This window comes from Ambystoma mexicanum, chromosome 8 (assembly GCF_040938575.1).
Source record: "Ambystoma mexicanum isolate Mex_15411 chromosome 8, UKY_AmexF1_1, whole genome shotgun sequence".
Lineage (NCBI taxonomy): Eukaryota > Metazoa > Chordata > Amphibia > Caudata > Ambystomatidae > Ambystoma > Ambystoma mexicanum.
The window spans coordinates 47,840,058-47,857,902 of record NC_090929.1 but is presented as its reverse complement, the minus strand read 5'-3'; the positions used below and the strand labels follow the sequence as shown (position 1 = coordinate 47,857,902).

General features: G+C 49.5%; 1 protein-coding gene across 2 annotated transcripts in view; it reads right to left on the bottom strand.

The window, feature by feature from the left end:
* HMCN2 (hemicentin 2) overlaps nt 1-17,845 on the bottom strand; it is a 936,787-nt gene that overhangs the window by 374,803 nt on the left and 544,139 nt on the right. For both annotated transcript variants that reach the window (XM_069609262.1, XM_069609261.1), the window contains 5 exons: nt 13,504-13,590; nt 12,605-12,796; nt 9,747-9,920; nt 8,592-8,705; nt 4,275-4,417 (listed from right to left, as the gene is read on the bottom strand). In XM_069609262.1, the coding sequence (XP_069465363.1) occupies nt 4,275-4,417; nt 8,592-8,705; nt 9,747-9,920; nt 12,605-12,796; nt 13,504-13,590 (710 nt within the window). The remainder of the gene's footprint in view (nt 1-4,274; nt 4,418-8,591; nt 8,706-9,746; nt 9,921-12,604; nt 12,797-13,503; nt 13,591-17,845) is intronic.

Sequence of the window (17,845 nt, the reverse complement as noted above, 5' to 3'; positions counted from 1 at the left end):
CCAGTGAAAGTCTCGCTGCCAGCACAAATGAGATTGGAATCCAAAATGCTAGCAGAAAGCTTAGGGGGCTGCCAATGTTTGCGAAAGGGACCTAAAAAATGAATTGAATTTCTGACCTAACCAACAAAAAAGGACCAATGAAAACAACGAATGGAAATGAGCATTGGTCATCTGGGGTGGGGCAGGCGTGGGGTGCGCGTCACTTCAGGACTCACTGCGACTGACAGAACAATTACCTTCTGCCCTCCCAGCAACAGTTCCCCAAAGCCTCGGGGTGATATTACAAATGATCTTCATTAATAGGCAATACCAAAACCTAATTACGAAATGGGAAGGATAATGTACAAACTAATTAATCATCATAGTTGTTTAAAATATAATTTTATATCCAAACCAAAATCCAGTTTGGGAGTGAACGCTCTCCCTGTCCTTAGGATGTCAGTATAGCACAGGAAATCATTGATGCGCCAGAAGTGAAAGGGTTAAGTAGGCTTTGCGTTTGTCCTTTTTGTTCGAAATGGAGCAGCCGTGTCTGAATCTGGGTATCAAGTGTTTGATTGAAATGATTATCCGAGTACAAAACAAACCAAAAGATTTACAATAAGGGTCCATTACATTTAAATGATAAAAAGTTGCCACCGTGGGAGCTGGAATCAAACCTCTCTGCCGGCGCTCTACGTTTTTCTCCGTTTCTTTATTTTCTTGAACACAAAGTGTCCACCTGCAAAGTTCTTGTGATTAAGCCTGGGCGAACTTTCCCAAAAGTGATCCGCCGGCTCCCGAACGTCTCCTAGGGAGATTTGGGCAGGTTGGCATGTTCCCACAGATTCTTCTTCAAGCCCAAATGTCCCTGAATCTCCTTTAAGAGCCATGAATCTTCAAGGAAGTTTGGGAGGAGATTGGGAGGAGTTTCGAGCTGATATGTGGGGAAAATAAATACACAAAGTAACTTAAAGGCTTCCAGAAGGGAGAGAGAAGGGAGAGTGAGGGGTCGGGTGAGGCGGGTGCGGGGGTTAGCAACAGGAAATTGAGCCCTTGCATGTGTAATTATTATCCAAGTAGGACAACACATTAAAATCTCCAGTAAAACATCTCAGTAGATGAATGCACCTACTGCAGTGACCTATGCATAACCTCCAGGTCCTAGGTTTAGCCTCTGTAAGAAGAACTCAGCCTTTTATCCTTCTGAAGTTGTTCACATTAGTAAAGTGGAAGTGGGGAGTTGCAAGATCGCATGTCAGACCGGCAGGGTCACTCACATGTCAGCATGCCCGGGTTGGCTTTTCATCATTCAAAGGTCAACACATTCTGTATTACTGAGGTTTATAATATTACAATATAGAGAATTCATTACAGACATGGACCTCTGAAAAGCCTGCAGGGCTGGGGTAGATTCAGGCAGGCATTAGGGGTGCATGAAGATTCATCTGGCTGAGCTGGCTTCCATGAGGACCACTGGGGTTATTTATTTAATAATAGCAAGAGTCCATGGCTGCAGGTTAATGACTGCAGAAAGGCTAGTTGCGCTGAGGCAAGGTCAGTCATAGGTCAAGCATTCATTGGGTATGTACACCCATACATTCCTAGAGCAAGACATCATGTATACATGGTCCTGATGCTAATGAATGGAACCCCCTGGAACTGTGCAGGTGCTCTTTGTAAACAAGGTGGCCTCCACATTTCTAAAAGTATTGCAAATTAAAGAAATGCATTGTCCAGGCATTTTTTATTTGCATAACTTTTTGCAAATTTGGTACTGCAAAAAGAGTTCATTTTGATTTCCATGTTAAAGAAACAGCCAGGTGCAAGACACTAGTCCTTTAGATATTTTGATTTCTTTGGGCATCCCTATCAGGAAAGGTTTTGAACTTCCGACCTGTTCCATTGACTTAATTTTTTTCTTTGAACATGTGCTGGCAGGAAAAGGCCTGACCTCCTCAACCCATTGTTTACCGCAACATTTCCTCTGCGTGAATTGTCAAGAGCTGAACAGATTATGTGAAAGGATCTAGAATGAAACGTGGAATTGGATGACTTTGAAAGGTGCCATCGGTAGGAAAGGTATTACGTGTCTTTCTGCAAGGCTCACATTTGCTGAATTTAGCAAACCTTGCAATAACATAGAAAAGAACATTTAACAGCATGCATTCTTTGTTTTTTCATAAGACATGTTATTACATTTTTGGGAGAATGCACAGCAACATCAACGAGGCAATATTCCATGATAATGACAATACATTTACGCCACCGGCTAGAGCTATTTCAATGGACGTGATAATGTTAACATTTCTCTGTGTCTATGCATTTTCTCCCCACCTTAGGATGCCCCAGATGGACTTCTGCGAGATATGTGCAGTGACATTGTTATTTCAAGCAAAGAAAAAGAGCACTATGTCCAAATGTCACTCTCAAAAACTGTACTGATTACTTTCCAAGTCTCCCTTGAGGTCAACCGAACAGTTTCTGGTATTCATAGGGTCAATAGCACGCAACCTTACAAGCCTTGCTCAACCAGAGGCAAAGTGTACCCGTTCTTCTCTGCTGGTTCTAGGCAAGTCTCAGGACCTGTTTCCACTCAACCAAACCTCTTATTTGCCACTGGAAATAAAGCGTGGAGCTGATTGGTGGAATGCTGCTGTGGTTCCAATGTCAGGCGATGGCTCAGTGTTAAAGATAGGGGCATCGTAACTGGCCCGTTACTTTCCATACCTCTAGTGGTCTCCGGTGACTGGAGTGAAACTACTTGATCTTACAAGGATTCTGGCACTGCACCAGCGGTGAAGGAGGGTCTCCAGGTGCTGCAGGAAATTGGCCAGGCACCAACAAGATGAAAGGAGTGAAGAAATAAAGAAGAGGGTGCATGGGGCCGGTGTAGGGGAGGCAATTCTCCCAGTGGGGGTCAACAGTGACCCGGAGACAGCAGATGTTCCTTCCTCAGGTGCCAAGTTCTTAGCAAGTTTGTAATCCTCTGCGTAGCAACAGCAGACCTGTTGGTCAGTCGACGTTACTGGCGCTCTCTTATATGAGTGTCCTCACCAGACTGTCTCAGTTTCCGCACAAGGTCACACAGTGCAGCATCTCGTAGGTCGATAAAGAATATGGCTTGATATGGTCCCAATGAGCCACGGGAACAAGCTACAGACACAGGGTCTTTATGTTGTTCCGAAGTGTGTTACCCACAGACACAGGCATAACTTCGCTATCAGGAAGGGTCTTGGACAGTGTGCAATTACGGTAGTGCTTCAGCGCTCTCTTACTGCAGTTAACCCCTTAACTGCTGGGCTATTATGCATGTCTATTCAAATAAGATGAGCATAGGGCGTCCTCTTCATGCTTCAGGGACTCATTGAAGTACTAAGTCAAGTAACGGTGCACAACCCCTCTATTTATGCAAGATTTGGAGCTAAGGGGGGAGCTCAGCCTCCGGGCCTTAAATTGCATCGATTCGAACATTGTGTCTGCAAGCCAGTCACTCGGGGCTGCCAAACTCCAGTTGTACAGGTCTGTTCCCAAGCTCCGGATCAGGAGGTGGACTTCCAGTCAAGGTTCAGGCACCGTTTCACAGGTTCCATGTGTTAATATCGCCGCAAAAATATCACCATACAAGAATGCCACCGTTTTGTTGCTATGCCATTTCCCAAGGACTATACATGTGGCGATATTATTGGTGAGGATAATATAACCTGATACCGTTTCACGTGGGTCTTATCCGTGGAGATTCTGAGGTGCCCAGGTAACAGGGCTCAGCCAGGAAATACTGAGACGTGACAAGCGCTAACAGGCTGCACCTTGGGTGGGGATACACTTCTAGGGTGACGTGATAGTGGCCCCTGGAAATCCTACAGACTGTCTTAACAGAGAGGTGTGAATAGTTTGTATACCTGCTAAATGTATATAGATGTTAATCCCTGCAACAGTAGATAAAGTACACAAACAACTGCAACCTTGTGTGAACATTTGTTCGTTTAACGGGACGGCTTGTTATACTGCACCCCCCGCTCCCTGTCAGCCCCCTCCATCTGGAGAAGTCTGCCTTCGCTGCTCGACCAGTGCTACCCCAGGTAAGCTAAGGAGACTTGGAAAGAACTGCAAGCTCGCTTAGATCAGCCTGGTGGCCTTCGGTCTTGGAGTTTCCGCCTGACACTGAACATCACGCAACCATTGAATTAGGACCTATGGCTCTAAAGTCAGCAACAGAGGCCCTGAAGCACAGATCCCCCATACCCCTGGAGGTACCCTCTGCTCTGGCCTTCAAGGAGCACGGAGCGACTAACCTGTCCGTCCTTGTACCAGGTGATGGTGGGCGCGGGCACAGCCCAGGAGTCGCACTGCAGGGACAGGCTGGTGTTGATCCTGGTCTTCACTTCTTTCACAGCAAAGGCATCAGTGGAATCTTCCATCTGTATCTGTGGGGGGACTAGTGGGAAAAACAGGGCATGAAAATACAACAAGAGTACCCCAATCAACTACCGGGATAATCCCTGATTAGGAACCTGTGACATGCCATCTGCCTGCATCATTGATATGATATGAGATGGCATTTATAACGAACCTGTACACAAGTGTTTCTAGGTGCGACAAGACAAGGAGGGGGAAATAGAGGGAGGACAAAACAACAATCCTACTAGGCCTTTTGTCATTCAGATTGAGCAAGTGCAGGGAAGTCGGAGGGGAGTAGTGCCCAGGGGTAGGGGGAGGAAGAAGTGCAGGTAAGTCTATAAGTGCAGCCAGTGGGTGGGTTATAAGTGCAGAGAGAAGGGACTGTAGGGTTGCAGATACAGACCATAAGTGCTGGGGGAGCCCAGAGGCAGTGGGAGGACAACTGGACATGCAGGAGCCTGGGCCCAAGTTCAGAGGGTGGCCAGGTGACCAGTGCATGGAGCAGTTGGGACATCAGCAGGGGAGAGGAAGAGAGAAATGAGAAGTGAAAAGGAAGATCTTGAGTTGCTTCTGGAACCTGAGGTGGTTCTGCTCAAGTTTGAGAGAGTCAGGGAGGCTGTTGCACATGGAGGCACCAGCCGAAGACAGAGATTTGCCCCCAGCACTCTGCTTGGAAAAGCATCTAGCCCTCAGACAATTGGAAGTGGATGAGCGGAGAGCTAGAGAAGGGAGAGGTTTAGGAAGAGAGAGTTGGGGATAGTGCGGTCCCACACCCCAGAAGGCGTTGTGAACATTGCAGATGGTCTTGAATTTAATCCTTGCAGCCACTGGGAGCCAATGCAGAGACTTAAGTCCTGGAGAGATAGGATCCCTGGGCTTGAGGCCAAGGACAAGTCTTGCAGTCCTATTTTGAATGAGTTGCAAAGGGCAGAGGGTAGAAGCAGGCAGATTTGGAAAGAGGCTGCTGCAGTAGTCCAGGCTAGAGAGGACCAGAACTCTGGAGACAATGAGCTTCTGGGGGAAAGTGAGGAAAGGAAGAATACCTCTGAGGAGGTGCAGCTGGTAGTGTGACTTCTTAGAGACGTCAGAGATGCGAGGAGAGAAGGAGAGGGTGGAGTCAAAGATGACAACAAGGTTCTTAGCCTAACAGGTAGGAGCAGGACGAGGGCCCAGAGTGGCCGGCCAAAGAGAGAGAAGAAAGGAGGGGGCAGGTGTTCCGATGAGGAAGATCTCAGTCTTACTGGCATTAAGGTAGAGATCATTGGCGGCACACCACTCCTGGATTGCGGACATTCAGTCTGGAATGAGAGAAGGGGAAGCAGCTGAGGGGAGCCTGAAGGAGAGCTTGGTGGCATCTGCATAATACTGAAAGTTGGAGCATAAAGTAGTGATGTGGTGGGCAAGAGGTGCCAGGTAGGGGTTGAAAAGCCAGGGAGAAAGGTGAGACCCCTGGGGAACAACACAAGTAGAGAGAGAGATAGAAGAGGGGAAAGACCCGAGTTGGATCTGAGAGGGTCAGTCAGTGAAAAAGGAGGTCCGCCAGGCCACGACCTGGTCAGTGATACACAGGATATCACAGAGACGACTGAGCAGGATGGCATGGTTGACCATATCAAAATCAGAAGAAGGATTGAGGAGAATGAGACAGAAGGAAGTCTACAGTCAAGGTTAAGGAGAGAGAGTCACAGAGTTTGCAAAAGAGCCCTGAAGAAAGGCAAGTAGCATCCAGGTGGTCAGGTCTCAGTTGAAGGAGAAGTTGATAGGTAGAGGCGAGGCGGGAGGAGAGGTCAGCCCACTCAGAGCAGAAGAGAGTGACCCTGGGGGCCAGACATGCTGGCCCCCAGGTCCCACACAGGGCCACAGAACTTCTGTATGGCTAGTAGGTATCGTGCATTTCCACAATTCCAAATGATATTGTGATGTTTAACAGTTAACTATATTTTGAACATTTCTCTGATGCCTTTGGGTCTGGTTTCTGGCAGCAATTTACATTGAAATGTTTCTTTGTCCTTAGAATAGAACAGAAAGTTCTTCGGCAAGATGATCATAGTACCCAGAATGCATCATGTAAGTTGCAGCTGCAGCCAGACCACCTCCTTGGGCCTTGATATGGACAGAACTGGACCCTAAAGGTATACTGTACCCGTGGAGCGTGTCCGTTGAGCAGCGGGACCAGCGTAACACACTTTGCACCTTCTCAGAGGACCGATCAAAGGATTCTGCAGCCCACCCAGGTCTGCTGCTGTGCAAGGGGAAGCTCTGATATTTAGTAATAAATCTGCAATTCCATGTTGGGTGGCTAGTGCCTGTAGCTGGGGACCCCTGAGGTAATATTGTAGACATGTGATATAGACCCACATAAGGGTGCCGCGGGGCGTTGACCACCTTGCAAAACCCCTTGCAGCCCCCATGCGCCAGAGGCATATAAACCAGACCACTTTCCTCTCAGGAATGGAAGCCCCCAGAGTCCAGCTGACTCTGGGTCTAGGGTTGTGAAGAGTGTACATATTAAAAATTAAAGATGACTACTAAGATAGCGAATAGGATCCATGCATTGGCCTATTTGAGCCCAGCAAAGTCGCTAATATTTGAACAAACAAGCCGAAGTTGTCTCCCTTTCCTGCCAGAAGTCACATGTGAGCCTTCAAGGCGCTTGATCCGGGAATGCATGGGACAGAAACCTTGTCCTAATGAGAATGAAACCTCCTAGCAAAGGGCTCCTGCTGCGCAGAGGGTTGGTGTATTTCTTGAAAAGGTAATAATGCAGAGGTTGGAGCTCACTTGTGGGAGGGGCCAGTTCCCCTTCCCTGGGGGACCTCTTTCATTGTTCTATTTCCTGTATTGTTCAACTGTCAACAGGAAGTCCATATCGACCAATGGGCACCCAGGAGCACTGTCCCACTATTTATAGTTATGTGTTTGAATTAATGTTTTTCGCTTGATTGTTTTAAGGACAGAGTGATGCTGTCCAACACTGCGATAGAAATAAATCATTCTAAGCAAGGAGCACCATTTCTCCAGGGTGGTAAAGTGTTGCCTCTCACGGTGACTGCTGCACGGGCCTCTCACTCCTGGGCTGTAGCCAGTGTTAAGAGGCCATGTGGATCGGACACAGCTCCAAGAAGCCGCACAGCTGCAGCGCACTCCCAGGATTCTGCAAGGGCCATTAATGATGGACACTGCCCTCTGGCTGCGAGAGGTGCTGCATACAGTCTACTGAAGGTCTCTTCCGTCATGGGTATCCCCATCTCCGCAGCGGGAGTCTTGGTGTGAGATTGGGGATACCCTCTGGGACCCTGGTGGTGGACAACCGTCTAGTCTTTGAAGCAGCGTTCATACTGCATGATGCCCACTGAGAGCCAGCCCCTTCAGGCTCTGCCCCCTTCCGTGGCATCTGGTCTTTTAGAGCCGCCCAGCTGCTGGGGTTGGAGATGCCCTAGGCGTGAGGTGGGTGAGATGGTAGATACGGAGCCTCCTGAATGGCAGCCACTGGTGGTGCGAGCGGTGGTTCTGTGAATCTCTCTGGTTATTCTGGGCAGACCAGGGCGCGTCTGGCTCATTCCCCAGGACCCTCCTGCACGGGCGGACATCCGAGGTAAGACCACCCTGCCACTGCAGGATAACAGAAGGGGTGTGGGTCACCGGCTGGGAGAGCGGGCATGGCAACCCTTGGGCCAGCCTGCCTGGCATGCGGGGAGGCGGGAAGAGAAGCCGCTGTGGCTGCCGGGCTGGCTGGGTCCTATCTGGCGAGCAGCTGCCTGCAGCCTGCATTCCTAGAGCACGTGGCAGTACCAAGGTGAGTCCAGAGGGACCTGGTGCAATTTGCGGCTGAGTGCATTTTCTTATAACTATTGCCCTCAATAGGTAATGGCTCCTGGGGTGTTGGGGTCCTCTGTTGTGCCACGATGGATTCCGCACCGCTGCCCATACAAACATAGAATCCTGTAATGTAGTCAGGGTCCTCTCCTTGAGTAAAGGAAGCCACATGCATGTGTAGAAATCCTCGCATGTAGACCCCTGATGCGGGGGCGCATCAACACACAGCCCTGATGCACCTCCTGGCAACATACAGCCATGCACCAAATCACACACGCAGGCGCGTGCACACGGGCGCGATCACACACACATGCACGCACGCACAGACTCTGCAGCACCTCCACCCAACACACACCCTGCCAAGAGAAGAGGAGTGTAAGGTGATTTGCACGTACCGAACACCTTCACGTGGTAGACCTTGGCTGCTTCTCCAACCTCATTGGTGACGACGCAGCTGTAGCTCCCAGAGTCCTCTGCTTGGGCATTCAGGATCTGCAGGGCCCGCCCTCCTGCTCAGGAGTGAAAGAGAAACGTGGTCTAATATCAAGAAGAACACGCAGGTGCTCCCTCGCGCCCATCTCTTGGTCTCCAGAGTCACCCACAGACTCAGGCCATGTGGGCGGGTGGCACCCACACCCTCTTGCACCAAAAATAGCACCTCTGTGTGGAAGGGTGAACCAACAAATGGACTCTTTTCTACAAACAAATTCCCCAAACATCCACTTTAAGGTGTAGGAGAAAGGCTACTGGCCGTAGTACAGAAATCTTGCACCAGGGCAAGAACAACTAGCCCTGGCAACATTGCCCTATTGCAAAAATACATTCTGTTAACGCATGTTTGAGCCAAACCAATGTTTCTCTAGTCCTAGCCCTAGATACAAAACCTGTTGAAATAATACATTTTTTGCACTACAGGAATTTTTGCCCTAGGACATCACTGCAGAGTGTCGCTCTGGCGTTCCGGAGACAGCAGCAAGAGAGTCCTTCCCATAGCAGGAGCCAATCAGAGTGAATACGGCGATCACCCCTGCATTGGGGGGCGGACATGGACGTAATGGCCCGCCAGCCCGAGCCTAGGCAGGCCCGAGAGAACCAAGGGCCTCAGAGAGGGCTGTGGGACACCATGCTCACCCCCCCCCCCCCCCCCCCCGACAAGGGGGTGATAGCCATTCGCACCCCAGGATTGTCTGCGTGTAAGGCGTGACAACAGTCTCCTAAGAAGAAAAAACAAAGCTGCCTGCCGCCCTAGGAAGAAAAAGGGACTATTGTCGTGGCGGCTGCTGGCGGGTAAGTGGGGAGGAAAAGAGGGGGTAGGGAAAGGTTAAGCTTTATTTGGCGGGGTTGGGGGAAGGTGGGGAGGCAGCAGGAAGAGGCTCCCTGGCTGGAAACAGCGGACGGTACACTGTGTATTCTCGCCCGCTGTTCTAGACACCCGAATTGCTGAATCTGCATTTTGATTGGCTGCAGGATCAGCAACACTATATCAAATATTGGAGCCACCCTGCTCATGGACTCCACAATTACAGTGCGCTGGCCACAGAGCTAGCTACCAGGGAGCAGGTGGGTGTTCCTCGAAGCCTGGAAGGGAGCGCCGTCCTTGAGCCAAGCGATGGTGGGGACAGGGAAGCCGAAGGCCTCGCAGACGAGTGAGATGGGGTTATTGACGATCACGATGACCTCTTCGTTGGCGCCATCGTCAGCATCTCCTGGAATGTTGGGGCTCACTGTGGGAAGAGACAGAATAAGAGACAGAACCACCAGCAAAAGTGGCCAAAAGACAGTACCATCACCAGGAGAGGCTAAGACACATAACTATCACCAAGAGAGGCTGACAAGAGACACAACCAACAGCAAGAGAGGATGACAAGTGACAGAGCCATCACCAAGAGAGGCTGACAAGAGACAGAGCCATCACCAAGAGAGGCTAAGAGACAGAACCATCTCCCATAGAGGCTACCAAGAGACAGAGCCATCACCAAGAGAGGCTAAGAGACAGAACCATCTCCCATAGAGGCTACCAAGAGACAGAACCATCACCAGGAGAGGCTAAGAGACAGAACCATCTCCCATAGAGGCTACCAAGAGACAGAACCATCACCAGGAGAGGCTAAGAGACAGAACCATCACCCATAGAGGCTACCAAGAGACAGAACCATCACCAAGACAGGATAAGCGACAGAGCAATCACCAAGAGAGGCTGACAAGAGACAGAGCCATCACCAAGAGAGGCTAAGAGACAGAGCCATGACCAAGAGAGTCTGACAAGAGACAGAGACATCACCAAGAGAGGCTGACAAGAGACGCAATCATTCTCAAGAAAGGCCAAGAGACAGAACCATCACAGGAGAGGCTACCAAGAGACAGAACCATCACCAAGAGAGGCTAAGAGACAGAGCCATCACCAAGAGAGGCCAAGAGACAGAACCATCACCAGGAGAGGCTAAGTGACATTATCTCCTTTCTTGCCCACAGCTTCCTCCTCACATCGTGCTGTCCCCCCTCACACCGCTCCCATCATCACTGTCATCTCCCTTATGCCCCTCACCCAAATCACTTTAGTCACTGCCTTCCTCATCCCTCTTGCAACTTTCACAGACCTCACATCCTTCATCATCCTCACCACATAAATTCCCCTCATGTTCCACTTTTCCTGACATCCCTCATAATCCTCACTGTCTAAATACCCCTCACTTTCCTCATTTTGTGACATCCCTCATCATCCTTTTCACCTAAATCCCTCTCACTTTTCACGTTTCCCGGCATCCCTCATCATCCTTTTCACCTAAATCCCTCTCACTTTTCACGTTTCCCGGCATCCCTCATCATCCTTTTCACCTAAATCCCTCTCACTTTTCACGTTTCCCGGCATCCCTCATCATCCTTTTCACCTAAATCCCTCTCACTTTTCACATTTCCCGGCATCCCTCATCATCCTTTTCACCTAAATCCCTCTCACTTTTCACATTTCCCGGCATCCCTCATCATCCTTTTCACCTAAATCCCTCTCACTTTTCACGTTTCCCGGCATCCCTCATCATCCTTTTCACCTAAATCCCTCTCACTTTTCACATTTCCCGGCATCCCTCATCATCCTTTTCACCTAAATCCCTCTCACTTTCCACATTTCCCGGCATCCCTCATCATCCTTTTCACCTAAATCCCTCTCACTTTCCACGTTTCCCGGCATCCCTCATCATCCTTATCACCTAAATCCCTCTCACTTTCCACGTTTCCCGGCATCCCTCATCATCCTTATCACCTAAATCCCTCTCGCTTTTCACATTTCCTGGCATCCCTCATCATGCTTTTCACCTAAATCCCTCTCGCTTTTCACATTTCCTGGCATCCCTCATCATCATTTTCACCTAAATCCCTCTCACTTTCCACATTTCCCGGCATCCCTCATCATCCTTTTCACCTAAATCCCTCTCACTTTCCACGTTTCCTGGCATCCCTCATCATCCTTATCACCTAAATCCCTCTCACTTTCCACGTTTCCTGGCATCCCTCATCATCCTTATCACCTAAATCCCTCTCGCTTTTCACATTTCCTGGCATCCCTCATCATGCTTTTCACCTAAATCCCTCTCGCTTTTCACATTTCCTGGCATCCCTCATCATCCTTATCTCCTAAATCCCTCTCGCTTTTCACATTTCCTGGCATCCCTCATCATCCTTTTCACATAAATCCCTCTCACTTTTCACATTTCCTGGCATCCCTCATCATCCTTTTCACATAAATCCCTCTCACTTTTCACATTTCCTGGCATCCCTCATCATCCTTTTCACCTAAATCCCCCTCAGGTTTCACATTTCCTGGCATCCCTCATCATCCTTATCACCTAAATCCCTCTCACTTTTCACATTTCCTGGCATCCCTCATCATCCTTTTCACCTAAATCCCTCTCACTTTTCACATTTCCTGGCATCCCTCATCATCCTTTTCACCTAAATCCCTCTCACTTTTCACGTTTCCTGGCATCACTCATCATCCTTATCACCTAAATCCCTCTCACTTTCCACGTTTCCTGCCATCCCTCATCATCCTTTTCACCTAAATCCCTCTCACTTTTCACATTTCCTGGCATCCCTCATCATGCTTTTCACCTAAATCCCTCTCACTTTTCACATTTCCTGGCATCCCTCATCATCCTTTTCACCTAAATCCCTCTCACTTTTCACATTTCCTGGCATCCCTCATCATCCTTTTCACCCAAATCCCTCTCACTTTCCACGTTTCCGGACATTCCTCGTCATCCTTTTCACCTAAATCCCTCTCACTTTCCACGTTTCCGGACATTCCTCGTCATCATTGCCACCTGAATCCCCCTCATTTGCCACATTTTCTCACAATCCTCATCCAACTCAAATCCGTCGCCACCCTCCCTGTTGCCAGAGCCTCACTTACCGAGCACTGTCAGCACAAAGTCCTTCTTTTTTTCTGCAAGGGAGTTGGAGGCCAGGCAGGAATAGTGCCCGGCGCTAGAGGCCGAGACCGGGTCTATCCGCAGGACGGACCCATCAGCAGAGAGCAGGTGGCCGTCATCCGCCTGCAGGGGCTCCCCGTCCTTCAGCCAAGTGACCTTCGGCGTGGGGTTACCTGCCCATCAAAGAGAGAAGACTTTAAGTGGCTGCTCCATTCCTGCTCAGGACTCCAGGCATGCAAGAGAAGAGGGGTGCCCAACACAGCCCATCTTTCTGGGGCCTCTTCGCTTTTGGAAAGGTGATCAAGAAAACCAAGATTCATTGATTTTTCAATGGGCTCGCTGGGTGAAGAGGAAGTGGGGTGTGATTGGACACCCCTCAGAAGGAGTGGATAGTGGAAGAGACGGACACAGAAGTCTCAATAGCAGACAACATGGGCTTTATTATGAGGTTGCCGCCAACCCCGTAACACTGATTCTGCCGCCTGATATCGCGGTGCCACGGGGATATCACAGGTGGCAGTGGAACAGTAAATCCCCATTCCCGTGGAGTCGTCAGGCCTGCCTGGGGATCCGTGGCCCCTACCGGCATCGTTGTAGCATGGCGGTCTAGAAAGGGTGCCGGCACGTTGCTACCAGCGCCCTTATTTCCGGACCGCCAGACTTGTAACGAGGCCCAATGTCTAGACACCCTCAGCAATGAAACACGAGGCATAGCTGCTTTCAGTCAGCTGCATTCACCCCAGTCAGGGAATTAGCATGAATTAGAGGAAATGACAAACAGGGAGCGCAATGACACAGAGCCATGATTGGTCCGTTTGTTATTGGGGTACACTTCTCGATTTGCATTTCACCACACCGTGCCCAAAGTCTTTAATCTCACCTGTGGCCGCACAGCTCCAGCGGACAGACTGGCCCACTTTCACCCTCAGAACTTCTTCCTCACTTTCGTTCTTGATGTTGGGAGGAACTAAAAAAAGAAATGTGTATATATACATATATGGAAGCGTTTGGAATGCAGAAAATCACCCAGTCAAGATGCAATGAGCAAGGGCTCCAAAAACTGGTGAGGCAAGTCTTTAACCGAAGACACCTTCCCGGCCACCCATGAGAACAAAGTGGACACATGGGTGCCAATTCCAGGTTCAGTGTTCTGAAAACATTGTTTTCTAAACTAGGACCCCTTCTAGAAGCTGCTTTTGTCATGAAGGTCCCACAGGCATATACTTGTCGCTGCGCCTGCCAGCCCGACCTCCATGGAGAAATGTCAACAAGACCAAGATGACTGACTGGCTAAGATCCCTCCTCCTTTACAGGAACCGATGCGTATCACAAGGAGACTTTCCCGGGAGGATAGCTTAACGGCAACGTGTGCGCCTTGGAAGCAAGACGACACGAAGCAACAGAGGTTCGATCCCCGGGTCCGCGCTTAGAAACCTCTGGGTGTTTAAGCGCGTTATAAATACGCAACTAAGACAACAAAAAAAAAAACAATTACGCAACTGAAAAAACAAACAATTCCTGTCACAGCGCCTCGATGCCTGCGAGCTGTGTGAGCGCTTTAAAAATGCAAAATAAGATAAAAAAAATATTGGGCGCCGCATGGAGTCCCCCAAGGACCAGCAGGGACCTCAGGCTCCTGAACATATGCACATTTAACCACATTTAAAGAAATAAGGCCACTTTTACTCCGAATATATTAAGTCATTTGGCAAAATCCAAGGAAACAGTCAAACAGGCAGATACCAGGTGAACTGTATTTTGTATTTGTAAGTAACAGGATGAGTGGAAATTGGTGTTGCACAGATGATAGAAATGTGCAACACTGATCCGCACTGCACATCAACATAGCTAAGTCAATAGGGTGGTACAGCTCAGTCAAGATGGCACCCAGTGGCGCAACATCTGGAAAAAGCCGTGGACTGATTAATGTGCACGCGGGTGTCAAATAATCTCTTCATGTGCAGGTCCTTGTCTTTAAGAAGAGTTTCTTGGGTTAAGGATCCCATAAAAAGCTTCAAGGTGAGCTCTGGCAAAAGTCGGAGCAGGTGGAATATATGCGTGGCGGAGGGCTTCCCTCAATGCTGTGTTCAGGGTGGGATAAAGAGCAACACGCAACTAGGCCGAAGTGTTTCCCTCAAGTACACCGGACTCTCCTAGTGAGGGTTTCTCTCAAGTGTACCAGACTCTTCTAGTGAGGGTTGCCCTCAAGTGCACCAGACTCTCCTAGTGAGGGTTGCCCTCAAGTGCACCAGACTCTTCTAGTGAGGGTTGCCATCAAGTTCACTGGACTTTCCTAGTGAGGGTTTCTCTCAAGTGTACCGGGACTCTCCTAGTGAGGGTTACCCTCAAGTGTACCAGGACTCTCCTAGTGAGGGTTGCCCTCAAGTACACCAGACTTTCCTAGTGAGGGTTTCTCTCAAGTGTACCGGGACTCTCCTAGTGAGGTTTGCCCTCAAGTGTACTGGACTCTCCTAGTGAGGTTTCTCTGAAGTGCACCAGACTCTACTAGTGAGGGTTTCTCTCAAGTGCACCGGACTCTCCTAGTGAGGGTTTCTCTCAAGTGCACCAGACTCTCCTAGTGAGGGTTTCTCTCAAGTGTACTGGACTCTCCTAGTGAGGGTTTCTCTCAAGTACACCGGACTCTCCAAGTGAGGATTTCTCTCAAGTGTACCGGACTCTCCTAGTGAAGGCTGCCCTCAAGTGCACCGGACTCTCCTAGTGAGGGCTGCCCTCAAGTGCACCGGACTCTCCTAGTGAGGGTTTCTCTCAAGTACACCAGACTCTCCAAGTGAGGGTTTCTCTCAAGTGCACCGGACTCTCCTAGTGAGGGTTTCTCTCAAGTGTACTGGACTCTCCTAGTGAGGGTTTCTCTCAAGTGCACCGGACTCTCCTAGTGAGGGTTTCTCTCAAGTGCACCGGACTCTCCTAGTGAGGGTTTCTCTCAAGTGCACCGAACTCTCCTAGTGAGGGTTTCTCTCAAGTGCACCAGACTCTCCTAGTGAGGGCTGCCCTCAAGTGCACCGGACTCTCCTAGTGAGGCTTTCTCTCAAGTGCACCAGACTCTCCTAGTGAGGGCTGCCCTCAAGTGCACCGGACTCTCCTAGTGAGGGTTTCTCTCAAGTGCACCGGACTCTCCAAGTGAGGGTTTCTCTCAAGTGCACCGGACTCTCCTAGTGAGGATTTCTCTCAAGTGTACTGGACTCTCTTAGTGAGGGCTGCCCTCAAGTGCACCGGACTGTCCTAGTGAGGGTTTCTCTCAAGTGTACCGGACTCTCCTAGTGAGGGTTTCTCTCAAGTGTACCGGCACTCTCCTAGTGAGGGTTGCCCTCAAGTACACCGGACTCTCCTAGTGAGGGTTTCCCTCATGTGTACCAGACTCTCCTAGTGAGGGTTTCTCTCAAGTGCACTGGACTCTCCTAGTGAGGGTTTCTCTCAAGTGCACCGGACTCTCCTAGTGAGGGTTACCCTCAAGTGTACCGGGACTCTCCTAGTGAGGGTTACCCTCAAGTGTACCGGGACTCTCCTAGTGCTATGGCAGCACTCCCAGGAGTGGAGCGGGGGTGATGACAAGAGCAGAAAAAAATATATCTTTATCGGCTCTGTAGGTAAGTAAAATGGTTATGCAGTATATGTGTGAGTGAAATAAAATGGGAGGTAACGGGCAGGCAGCCCGAGTTATAGGCCAAAGCAAAGCGAGGGCCTATAACGAGGGCACCAGTATGTTACCACCGTTTCCAGCCCTTGGAACGGGGTGCTAACATTATGAGCACCCCGTGTTACCAAAGCAGTAACCCGGGGTGTTAAACAAAGTATTTGCATTCAAAGAACAGGCCCCACACAACGTCCCGTTCATTGAATGAAAATAATGTGCCAAGATGGCCACCGTGGTTGTGGAAGGCAGGGCTCGATACGGAGGCCTGTTTCCATTTCCATAGTGGCCTCAAACTGAGAAGGAGGGAAGCTGCCGTCACCAGAATCAGGTAAGTGGTGCTGGGTAGGAGGGCTGGTATTAGTTTTAGGTAATAAAAAAAAAGTGAAGGGGAGAAGATGGTGGGGGAGGAAGCCTGTGGGTTCTGTGGAACGTGGGCTGAGATCAGTGGTTTCAGCCTGTAATCCGTGGCACCGGATTGCCTGCACTGCCCACCACAGGTGCTAAATATAGTTCTTGCAGTGTCTTTAGTGTATGAACTTAGCATTTAGGATCTCTGGGGGTTGTTCAAAGTTGACCAGGGCCCCTGGGAGTCCATGTTGGATAGCAAGGTGTAAGGGCACCCCAAGACCAGTACTTGTATAACTACAATACGGTTTCTCAGATTGTCCACTGGTAAAGGTACAAGGACTAAAGATTGGACATCTTGGTTAAAGGAAATGAACCGCCAGCTGCCAAAAGTCTGGAATGCTATTTAAAGTCAAAGTTCACCAGTGACAGAGACAGTCTCTGATTTGGCACAGATGGTTTCCAGTGCAGCCTATATGTAGGTCGACTTTGGAGGTAGTGGTGATGATGCTGGGGATGAGGAACAGTAAAGCTGGGGAATGGCGCAGGCCCTGGTAGTCGCCTTCCATGATCCGGGTACCAGGAGATGCAGGCGGCGGTCCAGCACCTCAGGCCAGGTACACCGGGGGTTCCCGAGTCCCAGAGGTCTTTGCACAATGTTCTTTATCTTTCTGGCTAAACTGGGGTAACCGACCCAGCCCTTTAAGACGAGGTAGCAATACTTTGAGATGGATGGGGGTGCAGAAGATACTCAAATATCAATGATAAAATGAACTCAGAAAATTGGCAAATCACATCTGTTTTATTAGCAATAGTCTAAAACAGGGAGTTACAACAAGCATCGACGATTCTCTCGATCTTCTCACTCGGCAAGTTTCATAAAAAAAACAGGTCATATAGTAAAAACTCGTCATCATTGACATCAATCTGCGTGGCAAACTTTTAAAAAAAGTGATTGGCTTAACGGGAACATCTAGGTATACATTCCATACTTGTTGGGAAGTTGATTGGGTCTCTAACATGAGGTGGGGCAACTAAGCCCTCCTCTAGTGCAGGTTTCTGGGAACATCACCAAATACACGACGTCCCATTGGTTACACAAACTATAGGTCTCTCTAATACGTGCCCCTCTGTAATTGGTTGGCACCCTTACATCCGTCATTACCTTTCCACCTACCCCAGCAGCACGCAGGCTGGCATCCAGGTGCTGGAGGGTTGGTCTCAA